We start from the raw sequence: 16,728 nt of genomic DNA on the forward strand, positions 1-16,728 counted from the left end.
GGAAGGAAAGACAAAAAATCGATTTTTTCAACTTTTTCCTTTTTTGATATTTTTCTGTAGGGTTGATAGTGACCATTTCACTGATTCAGAATATGTAATTTGTTTTAAAATCGATCAAGGCATTCTCGAAAAACTAAGCGTCAAAGTTCTGAAGCGAGAGTCTGAGTAGCTCACTCGATAGAGTCGTGGACATGGCCCAGGCGACCCGGGTTCAAGCCCCGAATGCCGCAATTTTTTTTTACTATTTTTCGCTTAGGTCTACGATTTATCTTTTAATTAATAAGTTTGATCTAATCTATTAAAAATCGGACGGAAGACCCATTCGTTGCTCGCAACGAGATCGTGTCTAGTTAAGGTCTTCCGTTTCCAACGGAAGACCTTATTGTTATTGCTTTGTTTCTTTTTCCCTTTTATTTTTTTTTTTTTTCTTACGCTTTTTTGTACAAGCGATTTTTTGAAAACGACTTGACCGATTTTCGTGAAAATTTTAGATCTTGTAGATATTGATAAAAACCTTATATATAATTTTTTATTTTAATGACGTCATTTCTGTTCGGGAGATATTGACGTTTTAGTGATTTTTAGAGGGTCATTTTGTCCTGCTATCTCCTCCTAAACGAAAAAAGATATTGAATTTAAATTTTCAGGGATTGTAGACAAAAGATTGTAGATGTGTTTAAAGGTATTTGTGGTTGTCTGGCTTCAAAGGCGTCGAAGCTCGCCTGGACCCGAAAATCGAGTTTAAAACAACAACGTAATTTTTAATGGTTTTCGTTCTTTATCTCCTTTCCTGAAAATATTTTACCATAACATATAGAGCAAATAAAATTTATATTTACAAGATCTTTCGTTTGATAACAAGAAAAAGGGGCTGGTCCCTCAAATTAGGGGCCAAAAGGGCTCTAAAGTCTTTCTTCCATAGCACTTTACTGAGAAATATTTTGTAATATGTTTAAGAAGCAAAAATGTTCATCTTTTATTAATAAAACTATACATTATCAAATTTTTATTATGCGTTACGTAATTAGGGGTTTTAAGGGGCCAGAAGTCCAAAACTTCGATCGAATATATCTCATAAAGGACAAATATTTTGAAAAGCAATATAGACTAAAAGATGCTTAGAATGATGTTTTAAACAATATTCAATCATAAAAGTTTCGTTATCTGGCCCCAATAAGGAGATTAGGGGTCGGCCCCTAAAACGGCCCATCCCAGATAGCTCTAAAACGGCAAAGAATTTCTAAACACTTGTTGAACAAAATATGTTTAATATCAAAAGAACTTTCGTATGATGCAAAGAAAAAGGACTGGCCCTTCAATTTAGGGGCCAAAAGGGCTCTAAAGTCTTTCTTCTATAGCACTTTACTGAGAAATGTTTTGTAATATGTTTAAGATGCAAAAATGTTCATCTTTCACTAATAAAACTATACATTATAAAAAATTTTTCATGCGTTACGTAATTAGGGGTTTTAAGGGGCCAAAAGTCCAAAATTTCGATCGAATATATCTCAAAAAGGACAAATATTTTAAAAAGCAATATAGAATAAAAGATGCTTAGAATGATGTTTTAAACAATATTCAATCATAAAAGTTTCGTTATCTGGCCCCAATAAGGAGATTAGGGGTCGGCCCCTTAATTATCATATCCCAGATAGCTCTTAAACGGCAAAGAATTTCTAAACACTTGTTGAACAAAATATGTTTAATATCAAAAGAACTTTCGTATGATGCCAAGAAAAAGGGGCTGGCCCTTCAATTTATGGACCAAAAGGGCTCTAAAGTCTTTCTTCCATAGCACTTTACTGAAAAATGTTTTGTTATATGTTTAGGTAGCAAAAATGTTCATCTCACATTTATTTAACAACATATTATAATTATTTTATCATGTGTTCCGTATTAAGGGGTTTTAATGGGTTTTAAGGGGCTATAAGTACCAAACTTTGATAACATACCTCAAACAGAACAAATATTTTAAAAAACATTATTTTGAAAATCAATATAGAATAAAATGCTGAGAATGATGTTCCTAATAGAATTCAACCATCAATTTTTTTTTTGTTGCCCCAATAAGGAGATAAAGGGTCAAATATCAAAGTCATGGTCATATAACCTTCAAAAAATCGCACGGAAGACCTCCTCGTTGCTCGCAACGAGATCATGTCTAGTTGTTATTGTTATTGCTTTGTTTCTTTTTCCCTTTTATTTTATTTTTTTTCTTACGCTTTTTTGTACAAGCGATTTCTTGAAAACGACTTGACCGATTTCCGTGAAAATTTTAGATCTTGTAGATATTGATAAAAACCTTATATATAATTTTTTTATTTTAATAACGTCATTTCCGTTCGGGAGATATTGACGTTTTAGTGATTTTTAGAGGGTCATTTTGTCCTGCTATCTCCTCCTAAACGAAAAAAGATATTGAATTTAAATTTTCAGGGATTGTAGATTTTAGATGTGTTTAAAGGCATTTATGGTTGTCTGGCTTCAAATGCGTCGAAGCTCGCCTGGACCCGAAAATCGAGTTTGAAAAAACGACGTAATTTTTAATGGTTTTCGTTCTTTATCTCCTTTCTTGAAAATATTTTACCATAACATATAGAGCAAATAAAATTTATATTTACAAGATCTTTCGTTTGATAACAAAAAAAGGGGCTGGTTCCTCAAACTAGGGGCCAAAAGGGCTCTAAAGTCTTTCTTCCATAGCACTTTACTGAGAAATATTTTGTAATATGTTTAAGGAGCAAAAATGTTCATCTTTTACTAATAAAACTATACATTATAAATTTTTTATTATGCGTTTCGTAATTAGGGGTTTTAAGGGGCCAGAAGTCCAAAACTTCCCAAAAGCTATCCCAGATAGCTCAAAAACGGCAAAGAATTTCTAAACACTTGTTGAACAAAATATGTTTAATATCAAAAGAAATTTCGTATGATGCCAAGAAAAAGGGGCTGGCCCTTCAATTTAGGGACCAAAAGGGCTCTAAAGTCTTTCTTCCATAGCACTTTACTGAAAAAAACTTTGTTATATGTTTAGGAAGCAATAATGTTCATCTCACATTTATTTAACAATATATTATAATTATTTTATCATGTGTTCCGTATAAAGGGGTTTTTAATTGGTTTTAAGGGGCCAGAAGTACAAAACGTTGATAACGTACCTCAAACAGAACAAATATTTAAAAAAGCATCATTTTGAAAATCAATATAGAATAAAATGCTGAGAATGATGTTCCTAACAAAATTCAACCATCATTTTTTTTTGTTGCCCCGATAAGGAGATGAAGGGTCAAATATCAAAGTCAAGGTCATATAACCTTCAAAAAATCGCATGGAAGACCTCCTCGTTGCTCGCAACGAGATCGTGTCTAGTTCTTTTACTGTTTTGAAGGAAATTGTATTTGGCGTACTACAACTCAACAAAAAATGGATAAAAACTTAAATACTTTTAAATACACAGCGGATTTGTGTTTTCATTGACTTCTTTAAAGTTGAGGAATAAAAACAAAATTTTTAATTAATCACATCCACATTTTGTACATGCAATTTTTGGTCAAAACTGAGATAATGATGAATTTAACAGAAGATGAGCGTACCTTGAAGTATTTCTCGACCCTGGACAGACTTTTGAGCTCGGCGCCAAGTTCAAACGCCGTGAATATCGGGTCCTTACTGGACAGTGATATGTATGCCTCACTGGCCAGGCCCCGGTATGCGTTCAGGCGATATTTCGCAGACCGTAGCATGTCAAACTTCATTTTGTTTGTGCATTCCTGGCAAGCGCAGCGGAACTTGTGCGGCTTCTGGATTATCTCCCCTCGTAGAAGCAACAACTGCACGATTTCGTACTGGTTTTTCTGGGACGCCAGGATCAGGGGTGTGATGTCGGGGGAGAATTGAGATTCTTCAAAGCTAGTTTTAAAGAAGTGGTCCTCGTCTCCCAGCTTCTTTCTCTCTTTCCACATTTCCAGATACCTGCGGTGTTTCAGAATTGTCTCTGCTATCTGTATATGACCGGCGCTGATTGCCTGGAGAACCGCCTCGTAGATGTGGCGACCACTGGATCGGTCCAGAAGAACCTCCACCACCTAACAACGACAGAAACCACATTAAATCGCCACAAAATAATGACAGAAACCACGCGAAATCACCACCTAACAATGACAGAAACCACATTAAATCACTACCTAATAATGACAAAAACCACAAGAAATTGCCACTTACCAATGACAGAAACCACATGAAACCACCACCTTACAATTCTGTAAAGACTAGTACTACCAATGAGCTAATTATTAAACTGAATTTTACCAATTTTACAACGATTTATATAAAAGTTCTACAACGTATATTAATATCTCTCGATGGTACGGATATTAGCGAGAGGGGGTCATTGATGTGGGAGGAAGCCCGAGTACTCGGAGAAAACCCAGTAATCATATGCATGATCAAATTTAGTGAAAGGTCAAGGGTCAGATATGTACTACTTAAAATTCTCATCGTTTAGACAGTCTTTATTTACTTTCACTCATTTTATGAAAATAACTATACTTTGCTGAATAAAAATATAAAATTTAACAATAAATAAACCCCTAATAGTTTTCAACTCCATACAGGTCCTTGAAAGTTTCCGATTTTCTGTAATACAGAAGATATAACAAGACCGCTTTAGTCGATTCGATTATATTTTTTCTTTGCCCGATTTGATTATATTTTTTCTGTGCCCTTTTAAACCTGAATAAATCCTTATAAAGACACACTTTATTGTTGAAATAAAGCAATAAAATATCAGCTAATAGAAATGTTGTTATTTTAACGAATGGACCACATTTTGAATTTTTAGGGTGATTGTAAATATTGCAATTTCAACCTACTAAGGACATTGTGACATAAAATGATGTAAATGTAATCGGACGATTTACCCATTTTTCAAGCATTTTGGAAAATTTTATCCGTTCCAAATTCATCAAACTCATTTGATGAATTCATAAAAACCTCAAAATCCAAACGCCCATTATCTTCCCACCCATAAATTGCACAATAACGACTTAACACTTTAATTGCTGTAACTTTTTTTTGTTAATGATGGTGTTGGGTATTTTGACCAATATATCATTCATATCGTCATTAATTGTTTACCTCCAGATGCTCGTTCTTGACAGCCAGTCTGAGCGCCGTCCGTCCTAACGCATCGATACAGTCCACGTTCATTTCCGGCGTCTGGTCCAGTATTCTTTTGACCGACGGAATATCACCAAACTCGGCGGCATGGAGAAACTCTTCCTCTAAGTCGACATTCTGTGAAGATTGATGACATTTATATCTATAAACAAAATCCGACAGACAATGGAAATGATATCTCAGTCTTTTTCTTCCCATGAAGTCGCATTTCATTACAAACTTATTCCTCCTGGTATGATGAAAAATATCTCCAGTCTTAACTTATTCAGTTTTCAGTGCGTTTAACAAAATGTTGCATCAATTCATACCCGCGAACAGTGTTTCCCGTACGGAGTACTTTACTCTATCCACATGATTTGCGACCCTTCTCTGATTCATACAGACTAGGCGGTAAAAATGTCTTATTCCTTTGACAGCGACTAATTCCGTCAACAGATTTTTATTTGAAGCTTCCTCTCAATCACTAATTCATTAGCTGCGACATTGGGAATGGTCGAGTATTGGAAATTTTTAACGAAGCATTCAGAATGATTGAAATGTTGTCGAAATTTGACTGTGCAGTCCATAAAACGCCAATTGGACAATTAGATAATTGACGAAAGCTAGTTAAGTTGAATGCAACAGATTACAAGAACGGTCATAATACAATATTGTATATCAAGATAAAGTTAAGTTTTAATTTTTATTTCTTTCAATTTTCAACAATAATTCTTAAATGCATTGCACAAATGCTCCTTAGGGATACATTGGTTACAAAGCAGACAAATGGAAGTTTGACGCTGTTTTTGATAAATTGTAACTTCGGATCAGATCTAATGTTCTTTGCGCCAAATAACAAAGTCAGTCTGAATATTAATGCTTCAATTGTAATAGCTAACAATTCCCTTTATTCCCAAGATACCCTTATGTGTTCAACAATGGAAGGCGAGATTCCAGGCTGTGTTAGACACAGTCATTTACAGTGTAATAGGTTGTGATCTCTGTACTGGAAGGAGATAACAGAGATCAATGGTTCTATTACTGATGACAAATCGGTTTGTTACTTTTACTTCTGGCTTTTCTTGCGGAATAACACAAAGGACATTTCCAGGCCGTGGTTCAGCTGTCAGAAATTACATGTTGCTCAGTATGCACAAGCGATATGAAATTATATGTACATTTAGTTATAACTACTTGTCATGTAAATTTTGTATTTACTGCCGCCGGGTAAATTGTAAATTTTGAATTTACCGGGTGGCAGTAAATACAAAAAATACAACATGACAACTTGTGGCAGTAAATACAAAATTTACAACATGACAACTTGTGGCACTAACAACATGACAACTTGTCATGTTGTAAATTTTGTATTTACTGCCACCCGGTAAATTCAAAACTTACATCATAAATAATTTTAAAAACGATAGATTACATTTCTACGTGATAAGATTTAGCTGTCGAATTTAGGTTGGGGTGGGATGGAAAACTATATTGTTTGCTTACGGTACTGTATAGTGATTTAAATACATATTTACGTATATATACTTTTTACGCATTGCTACAATTAAGTTTTTTTGCTTTCCGATATTAAGAAGATTGTGTAAAATGCATTTCTTTAATGCAATTTTAAAGCTGATTGGTCCGATTTTTTGGTTATTACTGTATCAAATAATTTTTCTTAAAACCATTGTTTAAAAGCGTACAAAAAAATTGATGTAAATCGGACCAAGCAAACGCTGTGAGCATTAATGTAATAGTGTAATATTTTGGACCATTAAGTGCACTAGGCACACTATATCCATTTGTACTTTCGAAAAGTTCACACAATCCCCGTACACGTGTATGATGTTACATCTTGTTCAAGGTCGAATAACACATCATCACAAAATGGCTGACCTCTGATCGAAACGACTTTTTGGTTTTATTAAAAGGATTTTATCGATGGCAATATTTGTAACTTATTTCATAGCCAAGTGGATAAAGTGTTGGGCTTGTGATCCCTACACACCGGGTTCGAATCCCGCTTTTGTTGTTACTTACTGAATTAAATTTTTTGATTATTCATTTTTATTCCCAAACTACAATTTTTTCGTTATTTGACATATGTACACTGTACAGTTTATTTTTCATTATATCTTTCATAATCAAATAATTTACTGTTAATTTGAGTGACTTTTTTAGTTGTGTTATTCTACCTTAATGATAAGTGCGACCAGAATTCCTTGGATTGAAGCTGTACAATTGACAACAAGTTTAATATTAAAGCACCACTAAACTTAGACACGACAGGTATGAGCCATCATTAATGTTCACTGCAAACATACGGTCCAATCGATAACCCTGTCATCCCCTGTGCTCCTCATTTATTATTAAACAAATTAATAGGTTGAAAATCAATAATGTTTCAGTAAGAGGTGACAAATGGCCGGTGATAGGACTGTAGAAATGGCTGACGACACAATTGTGACAAAGTCTGTGTACTATTCGAGGTATTTATAGTACCAGTCGTACGAAAAAGGTCAAAGAAAGTCCAACGAATGATGTAACTCAAATATGCTGTGAACAATAACTAAAAATACTGTAAACAATTACAAAATGTTTGAGACAAAGAAGGTTCTAGCTACATACACTGTAAGGTACTCTATGGGGTATTCTAATCACCACTATTTTACCTACACATATTTAAGCTAACAGTCTAAAAAAATGCTGTAAAAAATATGAAATGAAATATACAAAGACTGCGTAGTCTTTGATCAAAAGCCAGACAAATCTTGTTGATTTCAAAAAGCAATGGCTGAATGGCCTACAATGAAATAGACAGGTCAACGTCAAATTGCTGTTGATACCTTCCGAACGTCCAAGCTCTTGTTAAAATGGTTCTAATCACCAAATAATAGTTACATTTTCTATCATGTACTGTAACTAGTTTCTATTGAGATTTTGAAGATGAAAAAATGCACTGGTGATCGTATGTGTTGGGTTAAAATATCAACACTGTTGCAAAGAAGCAATTCGTATTTGTTGGGTTCTTAAGGTAGGTCCCTACTCAGGATTTTTGTGGTTAAAGTAAGTTTTTTTTTTCATTAATCAAGTAGAATAATACCTTACGTTATAAAAAAGCCCCAAAAATACATGCCCTAACTATTTATTTTTATCACTAGAGTCTCCAGAAGATGCATACTCCCTTCTTCGATTACATGATTTCAACCAAATTCATTATTTGGCTCATATTAAAAAAATATCAAAGCAAAACAAAGATTTAAATGTTTTATTTAATCATTAATAATGTAATAAAGTAATAACAAGTGTGATTATCATTATTTGATTGATTAAAATTGAATTTTTAAATGAAATGTTACAAAAATTCTATTTCAAAATCTTTACATAATTTCACATTTTAACTTATCTTAAAAATTTTATGGTTAAACACCATTTTTTAAACTTTAAGTATTAGATTTATGTCTACTGCAACTAAAAAGCAAAAAAAATATAGGACTTCACATGCTTCTTTTTTTTCTACGACCTTTAAAACACATATACCCCCTTATCAAATGCAGCTTAAAAAGTGTCACGAACACAATTTAAAAATACATCAGAAAACAGCATTTTATTTCTTTGCTTTGATAAACCCTAAAATTCTTCTTTCAAAACTACATGTATTGAGTACAAATTAATATTTTGGATAAACAGTACCTTTCCTCTGCATATATAAACACAAACGTACTAAAATTCACGATTTCCAACTATTGGACTCAATAAGATCAAAACATTTATATACTTGTAGACATTATTTACACTTGACTGCTTCTATCAAATTCAGAATTATCAATTAAACATTAAAAATTAGGGCAAAAAATGGTAAATCCGAACAAATATCGTTTTCGATTTTAAAGCTTATTATATCTGCTAAATTGATGACGCGTCTGAGTAGGGATCCACCTTAAAATACCAACACTGGTGCAAAGAAGTAATTCGTATTTGCTGGTTTCTTAAAATACCATCACTAGTGCAATTCGTTGAGAAATTCCCTTTCATGTTCGGCTACCACAAACATGAAATATGCTGCTTCATTGCGGAAAATTTTACCAACCAAATACTTAATATTTATAGCATCCAACAGCTTCATGAAAGAGACTTTGATTGGCTGTTTAACTATGTCACGTGAAAAGGCGCACTCACGAGTATTCATATCTTTTTGTAAAGTCTTAGGTGACCGAATAATTCGGTTTAAGTACGAATATTTTCTTTTCTTTATTACCCGGTAAGGTGTCAACAATCTAAGAATCAGGGACCACTATGTATCGAGGCTTAATGTAGGGTTGTCGATAAGTCTTTGTATAACTCTATGTCAATATAGATTGAACTATTGGAACTCCAAATAAAGCTAATTTGCTTTTTATTTAAAAGATGCTATTAGGAATAGTAATACCTGTATTTTTATTAATTAGTTAAGTTAGTAAAACAAAATGCAAAATAAGGGCCGAGATGAAACTTTGACTTTAATTCTTCCAAATTCAAATATTTAAACATCATTTGCTATCATTGCAACTTCCATGTAAGAAATCAGAATATATTCAAATCGGGCGTTAATCACGCTTAAAACCTAAGTGATAATTTGTACATATACTTTCATTATATGCATCATGTATCATTTTGATTAGTCATCGACTACAACCTGTATTTTCTTCAGTCAATGTTCTTTTCACTTAAAAGGAAACAATACTCAATTCTTTGAGGTCTCTGTTTGGTCTTTACGATCTCTGTTTTCTTCGAATGGAAGTCGGAAATCTTCGAACAGTAGGTAATCAATTTACTATTGCAAACAAAACCGATATATGAATCGAAATGTCTTGTTACCGCCGAGAATGAACTCGGAAAAAAAGATGTACGCTTGCTATTTGTATGCTTAATCCTATTTCCCCCGTGCATATGAAACAATTTGAAACATTTGAAACACGAGATAATGCGATTAAAAAAAACTACCCGGTACATGTACAGATAGAAGGTAGAACTTCGCAGACTACAAAATTGTAGAAGGCGAGATACAGACAAAGATGCCACCGTAGGGTTAGGTATGGAACACCATAGCTGCCTTAAGGTCAATTTCATATTATATGAACTGGTATTTCATTTATATGCAATAGTAATATCATTATATGCAGTGGTAACATCATTACATGCAGTGGTAACATCATTATATGCAGTGATAACATCATTTTATGCAGTGCTAACATCATTATATAATATTATTTCACCATTATATTCAGGGGTAAAATCTATATATGAAGTGGTGACATCATTACGTTATGTCGTAAGATCATTATGTGCAGTAGTTTATTCATTATATGTTATGAATAAATCTTTATATGCTATGATAAACTCATTTCATACAGAGCTAAACTCATAATGAACTATTGTTCAATCGTTATGTATGGAACGCCATGGCTGCCTTATGTTAGATGATTTTATTATATGCTGTGGGTCTATTATTATATGCTGTGGTTCTATAATTATATACTGTGGGTCTATAATTATATGCTGTGGGTCTATTATTATATGCTGTGGGTCTATTATTATATGCTGTGGTTCTATAATTATATGCTGTGGGTCTATTATTATATGCTGTGGTTTTATAATTATATGCTGTGGTTCTATAATTATATGCTGTGGATCTATTATTATATGCTGCGGTTCTATAATTATATGCTGTGGGTCTATTATTATATGCTGTGGGTTCATAATTATATGCTGTGGTTTCATTATTATATGCTGTGGTTTCATAATTATATGCTGTGGGTCTATTATTATATGTTGTGGGTCTATTATTATATGCTGTGGGTTCATAATTATATGCTGTGGTTTCATTATTATATGCTGTGGTTTCATAATTATATGCTGTGGTTCTATAATTATATGCTGTGGTTTCATTATTATGTGCTGTGGTTTCATTATTATATGCTGTGGGTTCATAATTATATGCTGTGGTTTCATTATTATATGCTGTGGTTTCATTATTATATGCTGTGGGTTCATAATTATATGCTGTGGGTTCATTATTATATGCTGTGGGTTCATAATTATATGCTGTGGGTTCATAATTATATATGCTGTCGTTTATTCGAAACTAGCTATTCGAATTCGGATTTCTCGTTTTGGAGTTTACATTTACAAGCACTTTCAGCTGACACCAAGGACAATGGTCGTATGACCTTGACTGAGACCCATATGCTAAAAATTGCTTTTCAGAACTTTGTTGTCGCCGGGCGCATAGTGTTTCACAAACACATCTTGTTTCAATTTATCAATATTATACTTTCAGACAAAGCAGAAAATGTGTTTGTGTTTTAAATCTTTTATACAATAAAAAATGATTAAAATACTGAGTATGCAAAATTGATTTCCTGTTTTATTTACTATTATCAACTATAATAATTTAAGCTTTACTATTAGTCGTTGATGTTTTAAAAGATTCTTTAAAGGGAGTGTGCTATTAAAAATCAAGTACAAGCTTGAGAATCTATACTGTCATTTGAGAGTACGTTACTGAAAGTCCAAGTAGCTCAAAAAATTCTATGTCTCGGCATCTCTCTTAGCGCAGCCGTACGTGTTTGCTTACGAATTCTATCAGGACACATTTTTATAGTGCGTTACCTTTTCTATACATGTACGCAATGTTGAAAACACTATCTTTTATTTGTCTGAGGAACTGAAGTAGAGATGTGCATTCAGCCTCGCCCAATGCCCGGAAATCCAACACAGATTCAATTTTGCGGTATTTTATGCCACTGTCATCGAAGATTTGGGGGTACATAGTTTTTCACAAACACATCTTGTATTTATTTTGGTTAACTTGGCTTTTTTCCCTTTGAAAAACTACTCATAATTCATTAAATGACATGAATTTAAGATCAGAATTTTCTCACTCTCTTAATAAATTTATGATGGCAGATCCATAAAAGAAATACAGTAACGGTGCATTTGGGGGGCAAACAAATTATCAAATTAAAATCAGATGCGTTTGTGAAACACTATGCGCCCGGCGGCAACAAATTTCGAAAAAGCAATTTTTTAGCATATAGGTCACAGTTAAGGTCACAAACTCATTATCCTAGGTGTCATTTAAAAGCACCTAATTAGTGAAGTATGCATACTAAATACGAAGTCTCTTTCTCCTATGGTTCAAAAGTTATGGCGAAGGTTAAAGTTGACAACAGACAGACAAACAGGACAAAAACAATATACGATTCGGACGCATAAAAATGTGTCCTGATAGAATTCGTAAGCAAACACGTACGGCTGCGCTAAGAGAGATGCCGAGACATAGAATTTTTTGAGCTACTTGGACTTTCAGTAACGTACTCTCAAATGACAGTATAGATTCTCAAGCTTGTACTCCCTTTAAAGAATCTTTTAAAACATCAAGGATTAATAGTAAAGCTTAAATTATTATAGTTGATAATAGTAAATAAAACAAGAAATCAATTTTGCATACTCAGTATTTTAATCATTTTTTATTGTATAAAAGATTTAAAACACAAACACATTTTCTGCTTTGTCTGAAAGTATAATATTGATAAATTGAAACAAGATGTGTTTGTGAAACACTATGCGCCCGGCGACAACAAAGTTCTGAAAAGCAATTTTTAGCATATGGGTCTCAGTCAAGGTCATACGACCATTGTCTTTGGTGTCAGCTGAAAGTGCTTGTAAATGTAAACTCCAAAACGAGAAATCCGAATTCGAATAGCTAGTTTCGAATAAACGACAGCATATATAATTATGAACCCACAGCATATAATTATGAACCCACAGCATATAATAATGAACCCACAGCATATAATTATGAACCCACAGCATATAATAATGAAACCACAGCATATAATAATGAAACCACAGCATATAATTATGAACCCACAGCATATAATAATGAAACCACAGCACATAATAATGAAACCACAGCATATAATAATGAACCCACAGCATATAATTATGAAACCACAGCATATAATAATGAAACCACAGCATATAATTATGAACCCACAGCATATAATAATAGACCCACAGCATATAATAATAGACCCACAGCATATAATTATGAACCCACAGCATATAATTGAACCCACAGCATATAATAATAGACCCACAGCATATAATTATAGAACCACAGCATATAATAATAGAACCACAGCATATAATTATAGAACCACAGCATATAATTATAAAACCACAGCATATAATAATAGACCCACAGCATATAATTATAGAAGCACAGCATATAATAATAGACCCACAGCATATAATAATAGACCCACAGCATATAATTATAGACCCACAGCATATAATTATAGAACCACAGCATATAATAATAGACCCACAGCATATAATAAAATCATCTAACATAAGGCAGCCATGGCGTTCCATAGTTATGTTATATGGTACACTCTTCATGTGCAGTTGCAAAATCCTTTTATGCAGTGCAACTTCTTGACATTAGGTGATAAGTTCATTATATGCAGTATTGACATCATGTTATGGTGTATTAAAACCATTATGTATTGTGGTGAAAGCTTTACATGCAATTGTAAATCCTTTATATGATGTGACAATTTTATAATATGCCGTTGTTGAGTCATTATATTATGAAGTCAGTTCTTTACATGATGTGATCATTTCATTATATGGAGTGGTAACTTCTTTATATGCAGTCGTAACTCTTTATGATGAGGTTGTAAACTGGTTCTCGCTGAAAAGTTTTAATGGGGAAGAGGTCCAGTTTTATTTTTAAAAAGATGCCGCGTTCGTTGTGACGATGCACATTTCTTGGTCAACTTGTCGGGTTTTTTAAGAGAGAGAGAGAGAGAGAGAGAGAGAGAGAGAGAGAGAGAGAGAGAGAGAGAGAGAGAGAGAGAGAGAGTTAGTTTATCTGTCCTTTAACATCGATATCATAATATCAATCATTGAACCCATTATGTATGGTGGTAAATCGAATGTATTATTAGTAGAGTATGCTTTTAATTTAAGAGTAAAAGAAATTACAAAAAATGAAGCAAGCGTTTTAAAATCAAAGTCGAAAGACCTTTGTTTCAATGTACCAGGTAGATGCTACTTCTCGGTGATTAATGCCTCCAACACAAAAGGAATAGACAGATTTTTATTCATAGACATAAATAATAATTATTTTTCATTTTTCTTAAAATTAATTTTATTTTTAAGAAATAATAAAGAAATTGGTTGGTCTTAACCTCTTTTTATGGTTGTTTCATCCACTGTATAAAATTTAAGCTCACCGGGCATGTATTTTTGTATTTTAAATCCTACAAAGAAGGTGTTGCAGTTCCTGTGCTATTTTCCATAAAGCTGTTGCAGATATCTTCATATCATTTTTATAGGACCATTTTATACGCGGATCAATACAAAATTTTCGGGGGGGGGGTGCGATGAATACTGAAGTTTGCCGAAGGGGTGGGGGGAGGTGGGTCCGAGGCAAATTTTTGGTAATTTCATGGAAATTTTAAGAAATTTTAATTTTTCTGGGGCGGGGTCCTCCCCGCGACCTCCCCCCCCCCCCCCGTTCAAGACCCCCATGCATTAAACAAATTGTAAAATGGTTTCACTGAAAAATGTGACTGGTTTCATGGTATATCCGATTTTTGTTTCAAAGAGGCATATTTTTAAAGATTAAACTTCGAAAAAAAAACCTCCGAAGTTAAAAAACGGTGTTTTAAATCTTAGCAAACTTCATCGTGTCTAGTATAGCCGAGTGGTTACGCAGGATGTCCGAATAATCACCGAGACTAACTACTTGGTATTTTTTAAATTAATTTTTGAAAAGGTAATACTCCTATTCCGATGGTTTTGAAAATAAATGATGTCGGGATAAATAAGTTTTAAAACGCTTGTTATTGTAATATTTTACATGTGTGCTGATTTTTTCAACGTTACCGACTTTGTTCACATTATAAACATTTGTAGCTGCAGATCTGTAGCTCTCTGGTTGAAAATATTCGGATAGACAAATTGTCTATCCGATTTTTTTTTAAACCAGAGAGATACAGATCTGCAGCTAAAACATTTGCTGCTGAACGAGGAAGTAACGCATTAATCGATAATGTTAATGTATTTTTTTTGTAAAATATGTCGTTTTCAAAATATATATACATATTGTTCGACATCGTTAAAAGCAAGCCGTGCAATAATGTATGAATCAGCAAAATACGGATAAGTTTGTTCCAAGCACCACGGTTTATATGGATGCTATTAAAATTATTTTAAATAACAATCAAGAGCAAAGTAACTCCTCAATTTAAACGTTTTTGAAGAGACAGAATTAGATTTATTAATTCAAAAAGCTCCAAAGAATTACATACATATTTAAAACACGATAGCAAGTAGAAATTAAATTGTTCTATGTTAATATCAAGATACATAAAGTGATCTTCCTATCTGTATGCGCGGATCTAGAAGCAGAGGGGGTATAAAATTTCTACAAAGTACAATCATTTAATTTTTGAAATTTATTTTACTTTTAAAATTAAACGCGTACTCTACTAAAAATTCATTCGATTTATCACACATCGATGTATCAAGAACAGAGAAAATCTCTCTCTCTCTCTCTCTCTCTCTCTCTCTCTCTCTCTCTCTCTCTCTCTCTCTCTCTCTCTCTCTCTCTCTCTTCAAAACAAACGACAAGTTGACCAGGAAATGTGCACCGTCACAACGAACGCGGCATCTTTTTAAAAATAAAACTGGACCTCTTCCCCATTAAAACTTTTCAGCGAGAACCAGTTTACAACCTCATCATAAAGAGTTACGACTGCATATAAAGAAGTTACCACTCCATATCATGAAATGATCACATCATGTAAAGAACTGACCTCATAATATAATGACTCAACGACGGCATATTATAAAATTGTCACATCATATAAAGGATTTACAATTGCATGTAAAGCTTTCACCACAATACATAAAGGTTTTATCACCATACATAATGGTTTTAATACACCATAACATGATGTCAGTACTACATATAATGAATTTATCACCTAATATCAAGAAGTTGCACTGCATAAAAGGATTTTGCAACTGCACATGAAGAGTGTACCATATAACATAACGATTGAACAATAGTTCATTATGAGTTTAGCTCTGTATGAAATGAGTTTATCATGTAATATAAAGATTTATTCATAGCATATAATGAATAAACTACTGCACATAATGATCTTACGACATAACGTAATAATATTACCACTTCATATAAAGATTTTACCCTTGAATATAATGATGAAATAATAGTATATAATGATGTTAGCACTACATAAAATGATGTTATCACTGCATATAATGATGTCATCATTGCATGTAATGATGTTACCACTGCATATAATGATATTACTATTGCATATAAATGAAATACCAGTTCATATAATATGAAATTGACCTTAAGGCAGCTATGGCATTCCATAGTTAGGGTTGTACATGTACATGGTAAATAAATATATTTATATAAACACATGTGTTTTACATGTATAGTTATACACTTGACAGCCAGTGCAAGAATGTGGACAA

General features: G+C 33.1%; 1 protein-coding gene across 7 annotated transcripts in view; it reads right to left on the bottom strand.

Annotated features, from left to right (window-relative positions):
- Positions 1-16,728, bottom strand: part of LOC105329068 (short transient receptor potential channel 7) — a 90,495-nt gene that overhangs the window by 13,934 nt on the left and 59,833 nt on the right. For 6 of the 7 annotated variants that reach the window (XM_066079886.1, XM_066079887.1, XM_066079888.1 and 3 more), the window contains 2 exons: positions 5,137-5,295; positions 3,594-4,085 (listed from right to left, as the gene is read on the bottom strand). In XM_066079886.1, the coding sequence (XP_065935958.1) occupies positions 3,594-4,085; positions 5,137-5,295 (651 nt within the window). Of the gene's footprint in view, positions 1-3,593; positions 4,086-5,136; positions 5,296-5,486; positions 5,611-16,728 lie in introns of those variants that run through there. The other variant, XM_066079890.1, reaches the window with a different exon arrangement.

The sequence above is a fragment of the Magallana gigas genome, chromosome 3 (assembly GCF_963853765.1).
Source record: "Magallana gigas chromosome 3, xbMagGiga1.1, whole genome shotgun sequence".
NCBI classification, from domain to species: Eukaryota; Metazoa; Mollusca; class Bivalvia; order Ostreida; family Ostreidae; genus Magallana; species Magallana gigas.